General features: G+C 36.4%; 1 protein-coding gene across 4 annotated transcripts in view; it reads right to left on the bottom strand.

Moving 5' to 3' along the window:
* The window catches only part of TASP1 (taspase 1), a 95,493-nt gene that overhangs the window by 30,920 nt on the left and 42,033 nt on the right, over window positions 1-22,540 (bottom strand). For all 4 annotated transcript variants that reach the window (XM_062573509.1, XM_062573510.1, XM_062573508.1 and 1 more), the window contains 2 exons: window positions 22,382-22,460; window positions 2,248-2,358 (listed from right to left, as the gene is read on the bottom strand). In XM_062573509.1, the coding sequence (XP_062429493.1) occupies window positions 2,248-2,358; window positions 22,382-22,460 (190 nt within the window). The remainder of the gene's footprint in view (window positions 1-2,247; window positions 2,359-22,381; window positions 22,461-22,540) is intronic.

The raw sequence follows: 22,540 nt of genomic DNA on the forward strand, positions 1-22,540 counted from the left end.
TGCCACTATGCACTGCAGTAAGTGATTAAGTATGCAAAGTTACAACGGTGCAACGTAGATTATAATCTCTTTGGGGAAGATGCTGCAATTATTTTGTTCTGCATTTTTACAGCACCTATAAATGGCTAAAGTATAGTAGTAGATTATCAGGTACAGCCTTCTAACACAAAGGTGGCTTCTCCTCAAATGTTCAAATACAATGCTGTCAGAAACAGATGGATTCAACAATATAAATTGAAATAAATACATTGCAAAGTATTGGTTGACAAGACAGTGGTTCCTACACCAAGGCCCAAAAAAGCGAGCATATGTCCCTCTCAATTCTAATTAAAACACCATAAAAATATAGTTTGACAAAACAGCATGCAAGAAATGTTTCTGTTGTCCACACGAAATTTTGAAGGTCAAAGGTGTCTGTGAATATTAAAGCTTCAGGTAAACAACCAAAATATTTCCTGCTTCATCTGACTTTTGGGCATGCTGAAAAGTCCACCTTTTCTCTTATTTAAATAAGAAGAAAAGTATCTGAAGGGGTAAGCCTTGCCTTAGCAACGTTTATTAATGATTTTATTTTCATAGTTAACATATGCCCTCACAGTTAAGAGTATGCACATAACATTGTGAATGAAAGCACTATTCTAACTAATTTGAGATGGAACAAGTATGTACCTCTTGAAATAACAGTTTCACAAATCAGCAAACAAATAATGTGAAAATGGTACTAATTTTTTAACTGAAATCATTTTAACCCATTTTATTCCACTAGGATTGTTCTAAACATTTAGTTAGCATTTCAGAACACTTTGGTGATGATTTGATGCAATTCTACTACATTTCTCCTACCAAAAAAGTCATTAGATAGCATAAAAAATTAGTTTCAACAACTCCATAACAACTGCTGATAATCTGTTAATATATGAAGTTTCTAAAGACAATATATAAACCCAAGAGACTACAAGAACAATTATTTAGCTTTCAGTACTTGTTCATTTCACATTCTCCCTATGTCTCATTTACAATTTTTCTTAACTTTAAGTTCACCAAAACTGCAAAACCTGTTCCACAGCAAAAAGAGAAAAAGACTACAAACTATTCTGTAACGAAACACAAGTTTCATTAGTATATTTTCACCTGTTTAAACAAGAAGCCCAAACCATGCTCTTCTTTGTGCTAATTTCAGTTTGTCTGCATTTAAGAAAGCTGATTACTGCATGCTTTCCTTCAGGGCTAGTTTCTTCTAGTGAGTTAGCTAGAGGTCTGGTCCCAGACAGATTAGCTAATTTATCAGCTTTTCCAGGACCCTCTACAACTTTGAATTCCTAGACAGAACACACATCTCTACTGAATCTTATTGTCAAGTAATACTAGGCTGAGATTTAGACAGGCAATTCATTATAATAAAGAATTTTTTTAGAACAGCACTTTCAGAGGCTATACCACAAAGCAGCAATGAACACAAAGACACAGTCACAGCAAAACGCATATTCACGCTACACTCAACCAAGTGAAAGCTTTAAACTGTGCTTCAAAAATGTTAGACATTTTTGTCCAATAAATCAATGCAGGTCAACATATATTCCAGAAATCTCATTGGAATCTATGCTTCCAAATTTTATATTAATACAGGTATTATAAAACTTCATATACACATTTTGATTATAACTTAAAGGAAGAAAACAAAAAACTACTTTTACAAAAAAATAAATAAGCATAACAGGCATATAAACACTTATGTGTAATCCTTTCAAATTAAGAAAAAAATCCAGCATTTATCTTGTAATAATCTTCAGTGAAGACTAATTTCATCACACAAATAGCAATTCAGAATTTGTCTGTCCAAAGCACTCTAGAACATGAAGTGGGTTTTGATGTCTATTATATTTAAAATGGTTATATGATGAATAATTTTTGTTAATGCTGCTAAACCACCAATTCTAAAACATGCAACTGCACAACACAGCCAGGGATTCAGCCAGGAAATTCTTCCTTCAAACCCTTCTGAGTACTACATGACTCACATATGAAGTGAGACAGTTCCACAGGTTTTCCTTTAGATTTCTTACAATATTCTTCTGTAGTTTGATTTAACACTCCTTCAATGTAACACAATACTTAATCGAACTCCAGCTTACAACATAAGACTTTAAGAGTAATCACAGATGTAAGTATCTTCATTTTATTTAATATAGTTACTTGCATTTTAAATAATGTTTTATACTGTTTAGGTAACTTGGATCGTATACTTACCAATAAATTTGTTTTGCATAGTCTCTAGGAGAGCTTGGTGGGCATCTTCTGTTTGCAAAGCACATGAACATTCTCTGGCAAGTATGGTTCGTACAAGGTGCTCTCCACAACCTACAGAAATATTAGGACTAATCAAAATACAGATATCACTATGAAGCCAGTAACTATTTTGCAACGTCACAGGCAAAAAGAAAGCTGTATGACAGACATACGCAATATTTTTTTAAGAGAGCAATATTAAGTCATCTGAAAGTTCAACTATGCCAGCAGTTTCTCTCAGAACTTTACTGGAAGTTCTGCTGCACAGTCATAAACCAAAAGGTAAAAAGAGAAGAAACGGAGCAAAAGAGCAAGAAGAAACAATAAGACTGTCTCTGACTCTTTATCCAGACCCTGTAATTTTCTCTCAAATAATCCACTTACTAGTCATTCTCACAGGAACGATCCTTGGAAGCATTTCTTATTGTGAGTTATTGGCTCACAAAGCATATGACCAATGCACGCATTCACAGTTCACTATAGAAAATACTGTATCTTTTTAACAGCTTAATTTTATAAAAATCATATATTTAAATCAAGAATATCTAGAGATAGTGCCCCAGTAACTCCTTTGCGTGATGCCATCTACTATTTAATCCACCTGATTCAGCTTTTCATCAACGACAGAGTAATTGAATTTACCATGCAACTATGCTTTTTTGACAGAGTGCCTACTTGCCTGCTCTTGGGATTCCTGAGAAAAATTCCTATAATTTTTAAATGTTTGTCTTTAAGAAATCAAAAAAAACTTAAGCAAAACAACTACTTATTGCCTCAGAGCTTTCTGTAACTATCCCCTTACACCTGTCAATGACCAAGACAAAAAGGATATCATTTTTTTAGTGTTTTACTCTGCAGGAATACCTTTACACCTGCCATTTTTCTCCTGCACTCTTTTCCATTCCCATAACATTCTTTGGGGACATACAGCTGCAGTAAGACAGTAAGGTATATGTTTATCTGCTCAAAGTTCTCTTGGATAGGAAAATACATTGGTGATACCTTCTGGATGTATATAAAAGTCATTATGCTAGTAGGTCTTCCATTTGTTGACATTTTTGCTCAATTGCATATAAGCAAGCCAGAGAGAGGAGGTCTACCTGAGCACCAGTCTAGCTGAAATGTGTTATCTAGTTAGGAAAAACAAAAAAAAGATCAATGATTTTAATTACCTACATTTAGGTAATTGCAGTTTGGTCAGACTTGTAATTTAATAATATACCAGGGCCTAAAACTGCCTTAAACTCCAGAATATATAGAGAAAAGTCATATACCATCAACTCCCAATTATCTATATATTTCTCATTAACCAAAACAAAGATGCACTATGCTGGCTCCATACAGAAATCAGTTATAATCCAGCTGAATTTAGCTCAATTGCAGAGTTGCATAAATACATCTTTGCAGCTTCCAGAGACAGTTTACGACTGGAAACCCTCTAGCTGCTTTAATATGGCAAAGAGCTGGAGTTCGTAGGACATCAGACCTCAGCTGGCTTCAGACAAAGGCAGCTCAGTCACCATGGATAACTTTTACTTTACTGGAATTACTTGCAAGCCAGAACAGAGAGAACTGAGTGACTCTGGATGAAGCCAGTCTAGAGCTGGCACAAAGAAACAGCTAATAAATAAACCCAACTCAAACTGGCTCCAGTGTAGCCTGCTGCGTGTCTCTTCTCAGGGCTTCCCAATATTCCGAGTTTAGAGAACTTATTGGTTTGGACACAACATTGCACAAATACATGCAGGCAACTCAGGTTTAGTACTGGGTCTTTGAGCTCATCATAGACTTGCTTCTTGTTCTTGCCACCACTTTTAACTCCTAATTCATACAGTAACCTACTCCAGGAATCTATTTTTGGATTACTTATCACACAATGATACCCCTTCCCTCACAGGCAAAATGGTTTTAAAAACACTGTTCTTCCAAGATTGCCAAAACATCAGAAAAAAGAGATTCTATTCAACCTCCGCACCCCATTTCCATGATTAAAAAACAACAAAAATGCACTCATTAGAAGACAAAGAATAAGCACAAGAATTAGACTACTGAAAAATTGTGAACACTTGTCCCAAAAGCTCGCTATCTTCAATCACCAAAACTACATCTTAGTCTTCAGCTATGCACTCCTTCTGAGGGGCATTAATACAATTTAGTTAAACCGAAGCATTTGAAGCAGGCTACTTCAGCACTGAATCTACATACTGCTGGCAAAACAAAAAGACAGGAAGTTTCTTGTAGAGCAAGCCGATTGAGTAAAACACAGTTGTAAATTTAGAGGAAATAAAAGACCTAAATATTACAACAATTACATGGCAAAGGGAAGCACTCCTTGAGAACACAAGAAGTGTTTTTGTACAGACTGTCAACCTCTCAAACTACTGAGAAAAGTCTCCTGGTTAGAAGGATATTATCTTCTACAAGATCATGCAATACAATGCCTTCAACAGCTGCTTGCAAGAAGGTCTATTTTTTGCCTCATTGCTTCCATGCTAGAAAGCTTCTGGTCCCAATGTAATCGACAAATATCTAGTATTTACACAAGACAAAAATAATGCAAAAAAATGCAAAAACCACAAAGACTGCAAAATGCAGTTTGACGATAGACCACAATATGGCTATCACTTTTTTACTACGAGAATTTCATCATTATGAAATTTAGCTATAAAGAATAAAACTAAAAAAAGAATATGCTCTAGTAAAAAATTAGGAAGTTGATCTGTTCTTGAACAAAACCTGTAACATCTTTAAAGGTAAAATGCATACTCTGTGAGGTAAGAAGCACTGAGTTTATAATGTAAGTCAAGCAAATTAATAACAAAAATCAGAGTGAGCCTATGCATCTCTAAGTTGTAATAAAAAGAGACATTCAGAAATTTTAAGTAATTCCTAAACTGGCATCAAAAAGACAATAGGCATTTTTAGCATGATGTGGAATCTTATTTTCCCCCAGAGAATGATTTTATTGAACAGTTCCCATAACATCAAGTCTGCTAAAAAGAAAAAAAAAGAGAGAGAGAGAGAGAGAGAAAGGGGGAACAAACTTAAAATGGGCTCAGAGCAGGTGCAGCTCACTGATCTGATCCACGATGCACCACAAGAAAAACAGCCTTCAATTCTACTAACACATCACACATCTCTACATCCCCACAAAGTCATTTCTTTTTGTCATATTTATGTCAACCTATAAGGCTTACTGACTGCTGCTGGCAGTGCATGTAAAAATCTTTCAGCACATCATATGCCAGCTATCTGCAGGGACATATAACTAATAAACATAATCTCCCCTTGCACCCCCACTCCTCCTTCACCCTTCTCCTCTTCCCCCGTCTTGAAAAGAAAAATTTGTTACATCAGTTTTCAATGTAGGAATACCCATTTTTCAAAAAGACAGACAACTACGTAGTTTCACATTCTTTGCCCAGATTAAGACTGGGGAAAAGAATCACCATAATTATTCCGACAGACTTACTTTTCCTACTATCTCCAGTTAGAGCCAAATCCTAGAGTGTAAGCTGTCTGCAGGCTTAGCTATGGTCTCTATAGTCTCAAATTGAGAAAATGCTGTAGATAATACTAGGGCTAGACACAAAATAAGTGCATACAGAATCACCATAATTAAACCTGATTTATAACTTATGATATCAAGTTGCGAGTTCAAACTTATAGTTTCATTTACTTTTAACCTAACCGTCGGCATTAGCCAGTTTCTGAAAAATTTGAATTAACATGAATGAAAACAGTAACAATGAAAGATACTTTAGCAGATTTCCAAATCAGGCACATAAGCTAAAGAAAATGTAATTCCTATTCATTTGCTTAATTATCTTACATTATGCTCTGTTTAGCTATATGTATTATGATACTTTGCATCTTCTCACTGTAAAATAGTTAAACCAAACCAAAACGGACTCCTAGCAAGAATTCTCAATTCCACAAGTCCAACTAAGCTTGTTTTAGTAACCTTACTGTAAACAGAGTTTAATTCATTTTACTTTCCTTTCCCAGTTAGGATGACAATTTCTTCGGTAACCTAAATTTGTTATATCTCAGAGACAAACACTCTGCAGTGACAGACCAAACCTTCCACAAACCTTCACGCAAGAGTGAGCCAAATGGAGATCACTGCCTGGAACAGAAAAATTTGCTGGGTTAACCTCATGCTTCCTACAGAGGAAGCATGTTTCATCTATACAACAAAATTATTTTCCTAGCATAGTAACATCGTGCAACATAGTCTTGCCTACTCATAACCCACCATCTGACAAAAATATTATCTGACAAAAATATTTCAGCTGTAACTGCTGTCGCCCATGTCTGCAGGAGCAAGTGATTCTTCTTTAGGATCACTACATCACTGCTGGTAAAGTGAGTAATGTTTCTATGGGAAAAGAATATTCTATTTTGATAAATGAAAGAAAAAATTGAAAGATCTAACACAAGCAATCCAAGCATCTCTCTAAGGAGAGGAGTCATTCCCTCATAATTCTGGTTCCTGACTTCATGGGATTAGGCAAGAGTCTCTGTTTTCATTTTGAAAAGTAAACTTCTAGCATTCTAATAAGGAAATATGCTTAAAACCCAGATTCATAAAGGCTCCAGAGGCACATGGTAGGAACAGGCTCCTATGACAAGGGAATTCAACAGGGATGAGGCTTGATAGTCACTAATAAAGCTATACTTTCTTCAACTAGAAGTTTCTTATCCTACCTGAAAACCACTTTTTTCCTGCAGATCATACAGAAAGCATCAAAATTGGTTGTCAGAGACACAAATCATCTTGGATCAGGCCATAGTACTACTTCTAATATAGTTTCTTTCAAAATGTAAAGCTGACTAGTAGTAAAATAACTTCTCTCCCTCTATGGGTATTCAAACATATAATTCCTGAGAGTAATACCACTTTTTCTACTCCAAGCTCTGACACACCTCCTTGATTCAAACATGGCCCCCACAATAAATATCCAGGAAGATACAACCTCTTTTTTATTTTGTAGTCTCTTTTTCTTCTGTTATCCTATTACAACTAAACATTTATGTACCTATGAGTAGTCCTCTCCAGTTACCTCTTGGTCCAAAAACAGCACAGAAAAGCACAAAGCCCCATGACAGGCATTTTTGAGTTTTGAGCATAGCACAGTGCTCCTTCCTCCACTCCATGCCCCGTGCACCAGACACTGTCGATCAGTGAATCCCAGAGTGGGCAAAGCAGAACTACCTGTAAGGTGGAACAGTGCTGTAAACTAGGGAGACTCATGCCTTACCATACAGTTATGAAAGCTAGGAGCTAATCACAGAAACCTGCTTCTGTGCTGACAAATGAAAATAATTTTCCCATTGTCATTCAATATTCCAATATTGGGCAAATATTCTATAATGTAACTCTTCTGTACCTAAATGTCAATACCTACACAAGATGTGTATCAAGGCTGTATATAATTACTTTAAGAGATGTAAATTTGAACGATGCACCTTTCCCATCCATTTAAATTTTTTAAAAAATATATTTTTTGTTACAGTTCATAAACCTATCTAAGTACATCCTCTGATTCACATTTTTAGCATTTTCTGCATATCATATTAGCAATGAACAAAGCTTAGAAAACTCAGTTTTTATGAATATATGAACTGCTAGTAGAACCAGGCCAACTCTTTGCACTTCAAGTACTATTTAACTGCACACATACCATGGTTTTAAACCTTACAGTCTTTTTGAAAGTTTTGTTCCATTTCACTCCTCAGTAAGTGAAATAAGTAATTCTATAGCATACCAAGGGATAGGTACATACTGGAGCACAGTAGCTATGCAGAACAATCACGATGCTACCCGCGGAAATGTCTGTTTTCTCAGCTCAGCACCTGACAAGTCAGTAAAACAAAAGCTAGAGCTTCAAAATTTGCATTTTTGCTTCTTTATTGTTCTTCTATAGTTAATAGCTACTTGTTCTGTAGCAAATCATTTACTGGCTAGCACGTACCCAACTTTCACATCAACCTAATCATCAGTTTTCAAGATTGTAACACCTTTGATTTTCAGCTATTAAACTGGATACTGTTTTACACCGCACACCTGAGAAGTTAGAAACATGAGTTAGAATATTTAAATTTGAATAATCAACTTTCTGTATCAAAGAGTAACCGATATTCTGCTTAGTTCATAGGTTATGCAAACCTTAACCTGCTACAGATTTTGGTCCTTAATTTGAGCTTCACCTAAGAAGCCAAGGACTACATCACTGTCTTTCCTCAACACAGTGACTTCTCTAGTAGATTTCTAAGGGTTAAATAACTGTATCAAGAGGGGAAAGAACCCAGCACAGTATAGACTGAACATCCCATACAATGTGTGCTCTGCATCTTATAAAGCTCTACCAATGGAACCAAGATGGCAAGCGAAAGGAAGGCCTTCCCAAAGCACGGGCCTCTGAGCAGCGTGTCAGAAAGAAATTGTTTTTCTGCTCCTTTTGATGGGAGATGCTTTCAAGTCAGGAAATTAGAAACAGGTGCGCCAGAGGGCACACACACATCCATGCACCACACTGAAAAACACACGTTTTCAATTTTCAGACATGAAAGAAACTCCTGCTGAATGGAAGGAGAAATGAAAATCTAGCTTTCTTTCTGCAAGCCATAAGCGGAGAGCTTACGGGGGTTTTGACAAGCTGCCGGAGCCTGTCTAGCTATGGAAATGTACAGTACCTCAGCGTAAAGTGTTGGAACTTGTTCTAAAGGAGTACGAAATGGAAACTTGTATTACTCACATTCATTCGAGAATGGAAAAATTAATCTGTTTACTCCACTGCCAAAGTATGACTCTTCTCTTTTCAGAAGCTAACGACAGAAATTACAGGTTATCTGTATTTCATTATCTATTTCATGCAGCAAAGTCTAAACCTGGCCACATTAAGTTGTTTTGATTCTGATATCACTTTTAGTTGAACACAATGCCTAGAAAAAAGTATCAACTAACAAATTACAAGACCATAGCACTTCTACTTTGTTTCCTCAAGTAGCTTCTAGCTGTGCCTAATGGAAACAGAATGACAGCCTGTATTTTAGTAAGCTCTGGTTATCATTACCAGCATCTATAGAAAGAGCTAACTGAAAACTAGCAAGTCAATGATATTAAAAAATAAAGTAAAATAAAAATATTTGGGTGGTAAGATACTGATCCAGTTAGTTACATACCAGAACAAAAATTTAAAGAACACTTCTGGTTGTAAATTCTACTATTGATGAAAAGACAAAATGCTGAAGCATAATGCACTACAGTACTGAATGAAAGTTGTGTAATTTTTAGCTTTTTTCACTCCTATCAGCTGCTGTTTTCCCCTTCACCTTGCCTACAAACCAGCAGGAGAAATTTTTAATCTACTGACCTGCTACCAGGAAGAAATCCGGAAATAAAGTCCTACACAATTCATAAAGATGGATCAACAGAAAATTCTTGTTATAAACAGAAAATTCTTGGATGATTTAACTTCCAAGCTAACAAATACATCCTAAGAATGTGCAAACTAGCATTTTTCAGAAGGTCAGAAGGCAGTAGGTTTCACAAAGACAACAAAAGATATATTCAAAATCAGGACAAACTCTTGTACAAACCATCTTCTCTGAGAAAAGGTGGGAAAACAGCTTCTCTGACAAACAGCTTTAAAATATTTAATACAGGTAAAATAAACTAATATCATTCTGAAGAGCAACAGGTCCAGCATTTCTATAATTTTACAGACAGAAAAAAAAGATTAAATAGTTAAAATTTGACGTCAAATCACTGATTCATTCACTTTCAAATAATGAGAAATGTCAGATAAATTCAACTATTGAAAAAACTACTTGTATCTATTATCATGAACATGGATTTAAGATGTGCCTCTAAGAAGAAATAGTCAGAATAAAGAAGAATTGTAGTTCCATTAAAATTGACGTTTGTATTTTACATTGTTCTTCATATTTAGTATAATCTGAAAGATTAATTTTGGCTAAATGGAAAAGAGGAAAAAAATCTACTTTTTAACATAGGCTTTCAGGAAAGCTTTTGTTGCTATTGATTTCTTTGCAGAAATATTATATCTTTCCAAACTATATCACTTATCATACAAAATTTACAACATCAAGGAAATTAGATGGCAGCTTATGTACTAGCTAACTGAATGTACACAATCATTTTCTTCCAATCACAGACAAATGTTTAAGATCTAGAGTTCAGTTTGCCACAATCTTGATTTCATTTTAAACCCTTGCACCCAGTTAAAGCTATTACAAGGTATATTACAAGCTTTGCAAGGTATTACAAAAGGAGCGGGACTATTTAGAGAAGGAGACAGCAGTGCATTTTCTCCTAGCATGGTTGACTAGTGCCCCAGGTTATGAACACACACACACACAGTTGTGCAAGCAGTGCACCTAATGCAAAAAAGTATTAATTTTAAAAGTCAGTGCAGCTTCATGCTCACAATATATTATTAAGTCCAAATAAAATCTCAAGAAACAATAAGCATTTTTTGACTCTTGGCATCCAGTTCTGCTTCAGAACAAGCCTTCTGAAGGCAACTCAAACAAGCATTCTGACTGTTTTGTACTCAAGCCCTCAGCTTTGAACATTGTTGTACTTATTTAATTGACTGTTTTCCACAGTTCTTAACGCTACCAGTCCCGCAAGTCATCCCCACCTGCTGCTTCCTCTCTTCACTCAGGCTTGTGGTGACAGTAAGTTCAGACACCACATGCTACAGTACTGAAGCTTCCAAAAGGCATCTGGACCCAGAACCTGAATTCTTGGCAGCGTTTGCTTCAGAGGTAAAAGCTCATCTGTCTGCAGATAGACATCTTTCTTCCTTTACTCTCTGGTTCGCTGTAACAATGACATATGTCTTTTCCACAGGCAGCTGCTTCCTCTGTGATACCTTAAATTACCTATTAATTCCCAAATCCAAGGAACAGACTGCTTTTGATGGATAATACATATTTCTACAAAGAGATTAACTGTATTGTAATATCTCTCTCACATAGTTTAGCTCAAACAATCTACGCAGGATAAAAGATTTGCCTGTGAAATTAAGGCAGATCTTTGGAACATGCAGCCAGATCAGAGCAAGCAAGAAAGCCTCATTGTGCACCTGCCCAGACACCAGCAGTCACTGGATTCCAGCACAGCCACTACTGCCCTCCATGCATGGGGATCAAAAAAACAAGGTCCCACACCAAAAGGCAATTTACTGAGATTAAAGTTTTACTGAGATTAAAGCTTCCTTGAGAAATAGTTACTCCACAGATTTGGAAGTCATTGTGGTTATTGCTGAAAATTGTTTTTCAGCTAGGATTCTACGGTCCAGAAACATCCCTAAAAACACAAGGGAACGCTGGCTGAAGGCACAGCTCAACAACTAATTTAACAAGCATAAGCTTCTTAGAGGTATATCTTAGGTGTCGTTTCCTAGTCCACACTACTTTTTCTGTTTTGCCAGCAAAAGCATCCATGAGGCGCACACACAATGGACTGGAAAGAACTGATCCGGAAAAAAAGTGAAAGTTTGAGGGGGGCGGAAAGGCATGGGAAGGAAGAGTAAACACACTCATTTCCTTATTAACACACACTCTGAAAACATAACAGAGAACACAGACAACAGTAACCGCCGTGAACAAAGGCCTGGAAGACCAGATTTCATTAAGTTAATCTATTAAACAAACTTGATTTATCCAAGAGAAATTCCACAACTTGACTGAAAAGTCAGTCATACCTATCCCTCTTCAGGAGAAAGGAAACAGGATTAGTTTGCAAGACTCACTCCACAGCCCCAGGACCATTCATTCCTGCTGGCAAAGAAAGGGCCTGGAACACATGCCAAGTCAACCCCAACCCACTGGGAAACAGCTCTTCTTAGTTTTACAGTGTTACTGTAAAGATTTTCACATGGGCAACTAGAAAAGGATTCTCTGCAATATTAAGTTTTCTATTTTTCACTTCATGGAATGATGTATGAGAAGTGTATCCAACGTAACTTTTCAAAGAGCGTTAATACAATCACTAAAATGCCTTCATTATAACAGAGGCTCCTTTTTGACTTTTGATCACAGAGCACAGCAACCCTTTGGATCTCGCTGAATTCATCAGCGCAAGAAATAAGTAATGAAGCCAGGCATATTTTCTTTATTTACACTTATTTTGTCAACATTTCCTAGAATATTACTATTATCTGTATCTGATTTTCACTCAGTCAAGAATAACTACTAGGTGAGGGGGGTGGAAAGAAAACGAAGAGCAAGAGAGATCACCGAAAGACTTCTCACAGACCGACTCCTCTCCTATCTCTCACTTCGAGCCCAGAAATCTGACAGGTCTGCTACCTTCTCAGCAAACACACAGATTTGGACTCAGGCCTGAAGCCCAACTGTATTCTATAACATGCTTAATTTTTCTAAAAGAAGTCAACATATTTAAAGATTCTACTCTTCTTGCTTGGCTTATTTATGACATTAAATCACCGTACTTTTCTCGTATCAAACGCTGTCCTCATGCGTATTCTGGCAAAAGCTTGAGATTTTTTAGCTTTCTGTCTGAGAATTTCTGCATTTTCTAAATAATCCAAAACCTTGTCTATCTTCAGAAATGCAGTATTATAAAGTTAGCTGGTTTCATTAGCTCATACATATACACAAAGCACAATAGCTGTGCACGGAGAACGTGCAAGTATGCTTCTACAGCAGTAGCTAGTAGAAAAAGAAAGAAAAGTGTTAAAAAGGAACAAGACACATTACTCTCAGTCTCTTCATTTCTACTCACAAGTGACAACCTGCTGAATTCCTAAACACATTTGAAAGTTTTCTACTATTCCATCAGATATTGCACAGGTCCAAACAGTGCAAGCATGGAATATTTCTAGAATCAGGCAATTACTGAAATACTTCATTGTTTACATGCAAAACAGTTAATTGTTAAAATTATTCAGAAACTCTGATACTACCACAACTTGAGCTAATATTGATTAGTAGACTCTCCTAGAATGTATTGTATTTTCTTTCCCAAATATATAAAAGCTAACAATGACCATATTTTGCATTCTTCAGCTATATTAAAAATGCTCAAGCTGAATTTCAGAGAGCTTACTAGCTCAAGCTCAGCAATATGTGAAGAGATAGACTTGTAAAAGTCCTGGACACTGTGGGCATTGAGAGAACCTTAACTTCAGAATTAATTTCTTGAGCATGATGTGCAGACAGTGCCAGTTCTGTAGACAGTACTCAAGGAAGTTTCCTCTCACAAATCATACTCCCATTTTACTTCAAGGTCTGCTGTTATCTTAGTCAATCACAGGTCATTTAAGTCCTTTATGTAAGTCAAAATTGCAAGTTTCACTTACAGTCATATTCTCAAAGCCTCCTACAGAAGCTGTCACTGTAAATTTTCTATTCATCGTCTAAGTTCTGTAAATTCAAAATGAATTTGAACTTTCAACTATCTCCCATGAAAAACAGACTCTGCCTATTACTCCAATAGCATTACTTTGGCACAGTTGGCAGACCAACACTGCCATTGTTCCAACCGGGGAGAAGATTCAATGACACACTTGACATTACCTTGAATGAAAAGAATATACATAATGTCTTTGATTATGTTCAGGAAAAAATAGGAAATGGTTTCTCAAAGTACAGCCAAAAAACATGACTATTGTTTCTTCTGCGGTTGGCTCTCGTTCAAATACTCTCTTGCCAAACAATACCCATCTTCCTGTGTTTACATTCACACCCCAACAAAGACAATTTACTAAAATGTTCTAATTGGGCTTGTGTGGAGTTGGCTTTTTTTTTTTTTTCCCCTGGTTGGGGGGATGGGAGCACGCTTAAAGAGGAGGCATGACGGTGTGCATGCGTGCACGTGTTTGTGTGTTCGCACACACATGTGTTTTTAACAACAAATGTTTTAATTTCTACTGCTTTCATCCAAAAACCTGCTTAACTGTAGCTTATATTTAATGTCAGATAAAGACAACCAGTCTTTATTCGGCCATCTCATCTAACAAGCTTTCACTCAGTCTCCACAGTCACTCTTGCATGTTATGGTTCTTGCATTATGTTGTCAAATGTCACAGTTAAGGTTGCCTAGGTATCTTAGCTATGCCTGTAACTGCAATGCATTAGATTTAAAATAAATCTATATTACCATCTCCGATTTTTTTTAAATAAATACTGGCTTTCTGATATGTAGAGTATTCCTATAATGTTTATCCTTAAGTTGTCAATAAAGTTCCTCAACCTTATTTTTTTCAAAGATCATTGCATTTTAATATATTTCAGAGTTGACGCTTTAAAATGTCTCCAAGAAAAATAACACAAAAATTGGAAAGATTTTACTTGTTTATACAGAAACTGAATTTTAGACTAACATAGTTACAGTCTTGAAGTCTTTACATTCAAAGTCATTCCTAAGTTCCACCATCTCCCCCGTTTTGTCTTTAGAAAGTCCTCATCTTTTGATATCAGTAGTCCCTCCTCCATTAAACTGTTTTATATGTATACATAAAAATGAGTTTTCTGATATTCTGCATATTACAAATCAATAAGTATTTTCTGAAAATTCAAAAATAAATAAATAGTAAAGCCAAAGATAGTGTGGCTAAGCAACAATGCCAAGAGACTTTTAGAGGCAAGAAAATATCTTTCAAAAAGTTGAAGTCATGCCCAGACAGAACAAGATTAGACCACTGCTTTTGGCACATTCAATATAAAAATCATAATAAAATACCTGAAAGTTTTGAGAAAGAGCTTGCTAAATGCATAAGAACTAACACCAAATCATTTTCAAACACGTCAAAAGGAGGAAGCCTGCCAGCATCCGCAGAGCCAACAGGTGATCAAGCTGTACAAGCTAATCTTCAAATAAGACATGACTATTTAAAAAAGCTAAATGAATTTGGAAGGATTTAAGAAAGTACTTCTACGGGAACTTTTTATGAGGAAGGCAATGAAAGATATGCCTCAAATTAAATCTTCAATAGAAGGATTTTAGAACAAAATTAATAAAAACTCAAGCATGAAACTACTGAATTATTAGCTATTATAATTATTACTGAATTACAGCATTATATAAATTCTGTAAGCCACACTTAAACTAACGCTGCTCTTTACCAAAGTAAGCTTCAACAAAAGTGATACAAACCTAAGTCATCACATAGTAAGAAAGAATTTTCTCTCAAGGATTAAGTAACTGGGCTCCTAAATACAAATAAAAATGAGATGATTTGTGAGAAAGTTGTCCTGAGCTATTAAAGACAAAGTCCCCCAGTCTTAGATTGCTAGAAGCTTGTATAATGCAGTGGAGATGCTTGTCCTATTCCTCTACTCTTCCCTGGATACCTGCAACCGTCTGCTACTCAAGACAGAACATCAGCTTCACTGGAGCTCTGTCTTGACCCCATGTGTCCATTTTTACATTCCTATCAATTCTGCACAGATTTCAATATGCAGAAATTGTGCTCTATATCCTTTGAATTACTATTTCTAACTCACTTTACCCCATACCCAAGTTTTTCCCCAACCTGTTCAATCTTTTCATCATCATAGGCTCCAAAACTCAAATATGAAAGCCATTTCATAAGTATGAGCTTAACAATTTACAAAATCTAGCCCTTAAAAAAATGCTTATATGAAACTGATGTCAAAGAATATCTTTTTTTCAGGATTGTATATAGGGCTTAAAATAACAAACTCTCAGTGCTTCAATTTTTCTCCCTAGCTATCACTAAAATAAATTGTTCGTCTAAATTGTCACAAATGCTAAACCTTTAATTTCCCCCAAAAGAGTCATAATTATTGGGTTTAGCATATATTGATATTTAATAATTTACAGTATATTTTTGATAAAGTTAAGAGAAATATAGTTAAATTCTTCTCTTTATTCAAGAATTTTTTAAAAATTCCAAGGGCTATTTGATGAATTAGTTATTCTGTGAAGTCATAATCAAATTATAAGTCTATAAATACACCACTAAACACACAGCAAGCAAAACCCAGTTTTCATTTTTTGCATACAAGGGAGTTTGAGAAAAAACTTTAGAATAATTTACAACTTTATAACTTTTTATTCTTTTCAAGTGTTTTCACTTGTATTTTTGTGATATGTTGAGCAAAGCCACAGAAATATCTAAAAATTGGTTATCCAAATTTCCATTGAAAAATAAATAAATAAATACATAAAAATCAGGCCAGGATGAGCTGTGGAGAAGAGAATGGATGAAGCTGGTTTACATGCAGTTTATCTGTGGCAAGGGCATGGCTTGAAATATCAGCAGAGCTCTGGCAAGAACATCTTTTTTGAGGAAGAAGCTTAGCAGGAGCCATCACAGCTGCTTCAGGGCTGATCCAGGAAACATTTTGTCTCTTACCAATTTAGACATCCCACTGACCTAGCTGACTGTTCAACAGCCACATTCAAGTACTCTCTCAAAAACAGAAAATAATATACAACAGACTTAAATAAATAAAATATAAACCACCACAGTATTCAGCCCAGTAGCACAATAAGAAATGTACAATAGCTTTATTTCAGATGCTCAGAGCCAGAGTCGATGCACAGAAACAAGTCAACTGCCAGAGATGGTAGGTTTCTTTCCTAAAGAACAAAACATCACAGGAATCTATTGACTGCAGCATTCAGAACCAGATACAAAATCCTTCTTCTCTAGGTCACGCACCTGAGTCCAATTTAAATGTCCAACAAAAATCAATCAGTAAGCTGTTTCCAGAATGATTCTTCAGTGACTGAAGCACAGTTACTCAGTCTCAAAGTGAAAAATCTGTTTCCCTGTAATTAGGTACCTGTCAATCCACAACTTAGATGAAGGTTCTCTGCTTTCACACACAAAATGGGAAAAGATCACTTCACCTCTGTGATCTGCTTCTAGACAGAAAGCTCTCTGGTAGAATATATTCTCCATATATTCAGTTTCTAGTTTCCAGTGCTCATACTTGAAATAGAGATTAAATTCTGGGTATTTACTTTCAGTTCTAAGTGATTTATCTAGTCTCATCTTTGGTCCCCAATAACCCATTATGTTCTTCCCTCCTTTCTTCCTTTCTCCCCGCACACCCTTCAAAAGAAAACTAACTTCCCCTGTAAAACAATGTTTTGCTCTGACATACAAAGTAAAAGTTTGGTGAGGAAAAATTCTTTCTGAACAAGATTTTGTTCTTTTCATTATTTAACAAAATTATGAACCTGAACAGTGAAGAGATGCACGTTTCTATGCGATAATTAACTTAGTAAATTAATGTTCCCCACACAACTTAATACAAAGTCACATGCAAGATGCCAGTCTTCCAAATACCACAATAGCAAACAATTTGGCTTAATCCATATTATTGTAAAATTTCATTTCTAGTACTGCCTTTTACACCATTAAAAAACAGACTTCAAGAACTGAGTTGAATGAACTATTGAGGGAGATTTGGACTTTCCTATCAGTCAGGATCACTATTACAAACATAGTCTAGTCTAATATTAGGTATATCTCAAATAACAATACAGCTTCTCTTAAGAAGCACTGGCAATCTCAGAGCTCTCTAGAGGAAGGCATCTTCTGGAGTTCAGGCAGCATCTTTTTTTTGTTGTTGTTGTTTTTTAAATTTCATCCAACAATGATACATGTTAGCACGTTACTTTCTTCCTCAGCCTCGGCAACTTCACCTTTTGAATATTTGCAGATGTTTATGCACCCATTCCCACCTCCTGTTGTGGTCCAGCCAAACTATAAATTTCATTTTTCAACCTTTCTTATAATTTAATTTTTCCATCCCTCTACCCCTTAACTAACCGCATGGTTCACATTGTTGGATGCTCATATTTTAAACAAGAGTCAAGCATCAATATATTTTAAAACTGCAGTAAACATAAGTTACATTATAAAACAAAACATTATGAGCTTCTGAAAATGGAAAAAAGAATGGTATTGATTATGGAAGAGTTCTGACTTCCTGTAAACATTTCTATCTCTCTCTCTCCCCCTCACACACTTTAAAGAAAAGCCAGAAACAAGAGTTTAATTAAACACCACTAGTCTGAATTTCAAATAACCAAATAAACAGATGGCCATGCTTCATAGACCACCAGCAGTCTATTTCAGTTAACTAGGATTGGTATTAATGTAATGTCATGCAAGCTAGAAGATTTGAACAAAAGAAATATATATATATATATATATATATATATATATATATATATATGATAGTTATAAATAGTATAACATCATAGTATTTACCACTATACAAAATTGATACCAGCAAAAAGAAACGAGACTTCTATTTAAGGCCATCATTAAATGCAGACATCTCCTTTAAGTGCTTGTCTGTACTTGTATAGACTTCAAATCCTGCTGACTTTGTAAAGAACAGTTTGAGAAAATTAAATAAAGGTGTCCTGAACTTTTCATCAAGCAACCTCCAATATCAAGCTTATGCTTACTAATTATTAGAGACCCAATACTGTAATATTTAAATATATTTGCTTACGTGGATAAGCATTTATTACACTAAAATCAGTATGCTACTCCTTGAATAGAAAGATCTTCCAGTGCTTTTGCACTCAACAAGACTTTCCTTTGCACAAATACTAAAAAAGACACACACTATCACCAAGAAACTTCTGGTGAATATCCACACAAATTTTCAACAGCACAAGGCAAACTTAAAAATAGAGGAAGTTAAAAAGGTACATGACTTGAAAAGCAGCATAGGGGATTTCTGATGCTCTTCAATCTGTTAAGTTTTAGTTGCACACCCTGCTACATTCCTTCTCCCATCATTTCTGTAAGAGGGCTCTTCTACGATATTTTTTGAATATAGCTTGCTCACTCACCTAAAGACTTGATCTGGGATATATATATACACACAGAAATTATAGTGTTTAGTAAGTAGTTTAGTATGTATTCCTCAATGTCTACATTTGAGTGGTTTTAATTTTTTATTGCTCCAACTACACATGCCAAGTGTAAGAATTTGTACCTGTCCTTTGTCTGATAATTGTCAAGAATGCGAACATTGAACTATGAGAGCAAGCGCAGGCTGTGCAACTTTCCTATTATATAGATGAAAATCTTAAAGACATAACAGGTAATATAAAGCTGTCTACCAGTAAAGTGAGAACAGATAAGCAAACTCCACATTCAGTTGAGAAGGTCAGACTACAGGTCCATCAGACTCCCCTGAACAGTAGATACCATTTTGCATCATCTCTATGTAAATAGGTTGTTTACTCTCCCCTTCTGCACCTCAAATCTAGCAGTCAGAATGACAGTAGTGCACAATCAATTGGGAGGGAGTTTGCCCCAGTTCTTTCTATTACCACTGCCTTTCATCTGCACACATTTCTTATCAACTTCCACAATTTCCTACCCCAATGGACTTAATTCAGCTAGAATAAGCCCAGAGTACTAAGAACAGTACAAGAAGCAATGAGTACAAACTGAACCACAGGCAGTTCCGCCTGAACGTGAGGGGGAATTTCTCCACTGTGAGAGTGGCAAAGCACTGGAGCAAGTTGCCCAGAGAGGTTGTGGAGTCTCCTTCTCTGGAGATCTTCAAGGCCTGCCTGGATGCAACCCTGTCTAACACGCTCTGGGTGACCCTGCTGAATGGGGAGGTTGGACTAGATGATCTCCAGAGGTCCCTTCCAACCTTACCGATTCTATGACTCTATGAATAGACTTACAATAGAAGGAAATGAGACTCCCTCCCACTCCCCTTTTCCTATCCTGTTCCTAATCTTAGAAACAGTATCAAACAGAAAAAGTACTTTCAACATTTTTTTCATCAATGCTTATGTCAATTTATGATTTGGAATACTACTGAATGGTCAAAGTTATCAACATTCACTATAGGAAGAGAGGAAAAACCATCTCCTCAAACTGCAGAGTTGAGATACACGTAATGCAAGCTATATCCCCGAAATATCTACAGGTTAACCAATCAAGTCAGGCACAGTAAGCCCAGGAACAGCACAGAGCAGGAGAAAGAGACCAGACACACTCTCCACTTCAGGGAACTGCTGCTCCTAGCATTAATCTCCACTTCCATCTGTCTCTCCCATACATATTCTTCATTCACAGAGGGAGAGACGTTTAATGTTCCTCCTCAGTGTATGCAGGATGAGGGTTCAGAGGAAGAAACAAGGGAGAAAATGAACTATCGGTACACCTTTCCATTTGTACAGATGCACAGGACAAGATAACTTAAAGGTGAACTATGAAGGGAAGTAGAAAACAGAGCATCAAAGCAAAATCTGTACCACAGATTTATCTCAACCAGTGTCTGACATCTTCCCAAATCAGTTAAGTGTTCAATAAGTAGTAAAATTAAAACCATCAAATAATGTCATTATTTGAATGACTTTCAGCTGTAAGTTCAAATTATTCACCTATGACCTGGATAAAGAGACAGAGTGCACCCTCAGCAAGTTCACTAATAATACAAAAGCGGGAGGAGTGGCTGATCCACCAGAGGGCCGTGTTGCCATTCAGATGGACAATCACAGGCTGGAAAGATGGACAAAGAGGAACCCAATGCTGTTCAACGACAGGAAGCGCAAGGTCCTGCACTTGGGGAAGAATAACCCTATGCACCAGGACAGCCTAAGGGCTGATCTGCTGGAAAGCAGCTCTGCAGAGAAGGACCTAGGAGTCCTGGTGGACAAGTTGACAATGAGCCAGCAATGTGCCCTCATGGCCAAGAAGGCCAATGTTATCCTGGGCTACATTAAGAGGAGCACCACCAGCAGGTCAAGGAAGGTGAACCTTCCCCTCTACTCAGCCCTGGTGAGGCTGCTTCTGGAGTAATGTGATCAGTGCTGGGCTCTGCAGTGTGAAAGAGAGAGAGATGGAGCTACTGGAGTGAGTTCAGTGAAGGGCTACTAAGATGAAGACAACATTGGAACATCTCTTGCATGAGAAAAAAGACGAAGAGACCTGGGACTGTTCAGCCTGGAGAATAAAAGGTCCAAGGGAGATCTAATCAATGTGTATAAATATCTGAAGAGAAGGTGTAGAGAGGATAGGTCCAGGCTCTTTTCAGTGTGATAGAACAAAACGATACAGATAGCACAAAATGAAACAGAGGAAGGTCCATCTGTACGTAAGCAAAAACTTTACTGCAAGTGTAACAGAGCACTGGAACGGGTTGCCCAGACAGGTTGTGGAATCTCCATCCTTGGAGATGTTCAAAGGCTATCAGAACATTGTCCTGAGCAACGTGCTCTGGGTGATCCTGTTTGAGCAAGGGTGATGATCTCTAGAGGTCCCTTCTCAACCATCATGTGATTCTGTGAGGTAAAGAGATCCAATTATTCCAAAACCTGTTTTTTAATGTATATCAAAACTAACAAATAGGAATCACTAAATTTACAAGGAATCACTAAAAATAGAAACCAGAATATGAAAGGGTATATCAGACTTGTGACAGGAAACCATAGCAGATTACTACAAGAAAAACTTAAACTGTACCTTTAAAAATTACAATAAAGTAGTTCATACTATTTCACTCAGTTACTTAAAAAGATAAAAACCTGTATGTGTATGCCTGTACACATAGGTACACAAACACAAACTAGTACTAGAAATAATAGGCAGGAATAAGCACTTAAAATATTTTGCAGGGAAAATAATGCAATTTCTAGCAATTTTGTACCCAAGGGATCCTCTTAACTTGAGGACCCTCCAATTATCTTAGCCCTCTATAAAACGCTTCCATTTGGAGAAGCATTCTGGGTTTAACACAGTATTAGATCTGTAACAGCTATAGTTTACAAGACTACAGATCCCTTAAGATGTAACAGACAGAGCACACCCTTTCAGTGTAATAAGAGGTGTTACAAATGAGATAAAAGTTCACACGGTTGTTAATTTGGCTTTTTAAGTACAATTACCAATATAAGCAACAAATGCAGATGAATTCATGGATTTCAAGATAACACACACTCTCACACACAATATGTCACCTGTTAATAATGTTTTTTAATTCACCATTCATAAAAATATCCTACTTGGGATTTTTAAACTAATTACAGTAAAGGATAACAACATTTTGAAATATTTATAAAAGTAGCAAATACCTGAAGTACTCACAGCTGTGGAGTAAGGGTTATGAGTTCCCGTATTTTCAGCCCAGCAGCCACAACCATAAAGAGCTGCCTAAGGAAAGAAGTGTATCTTACATAAATTTAAGCATCTGAAGCTCTTGGTTTGTTCTCTTTCCTTCTCCCTGTCCCCTC

The sequence above is a fragment of the Rhea pennata genome, chromosome 3, assembly GCF_028389875.1.
Source record: "Rhea pennata isolate bPtePen1 chromosome 3, bPtePen1.pri, whole genome shotgun sequence".
Taxonomy (NCBI): domain Eukaryota; kingdom Metazoa; phylum Chordata; class Aves; order Rheiformes; family Rheidae; genus Rhea; species Rhea pennata.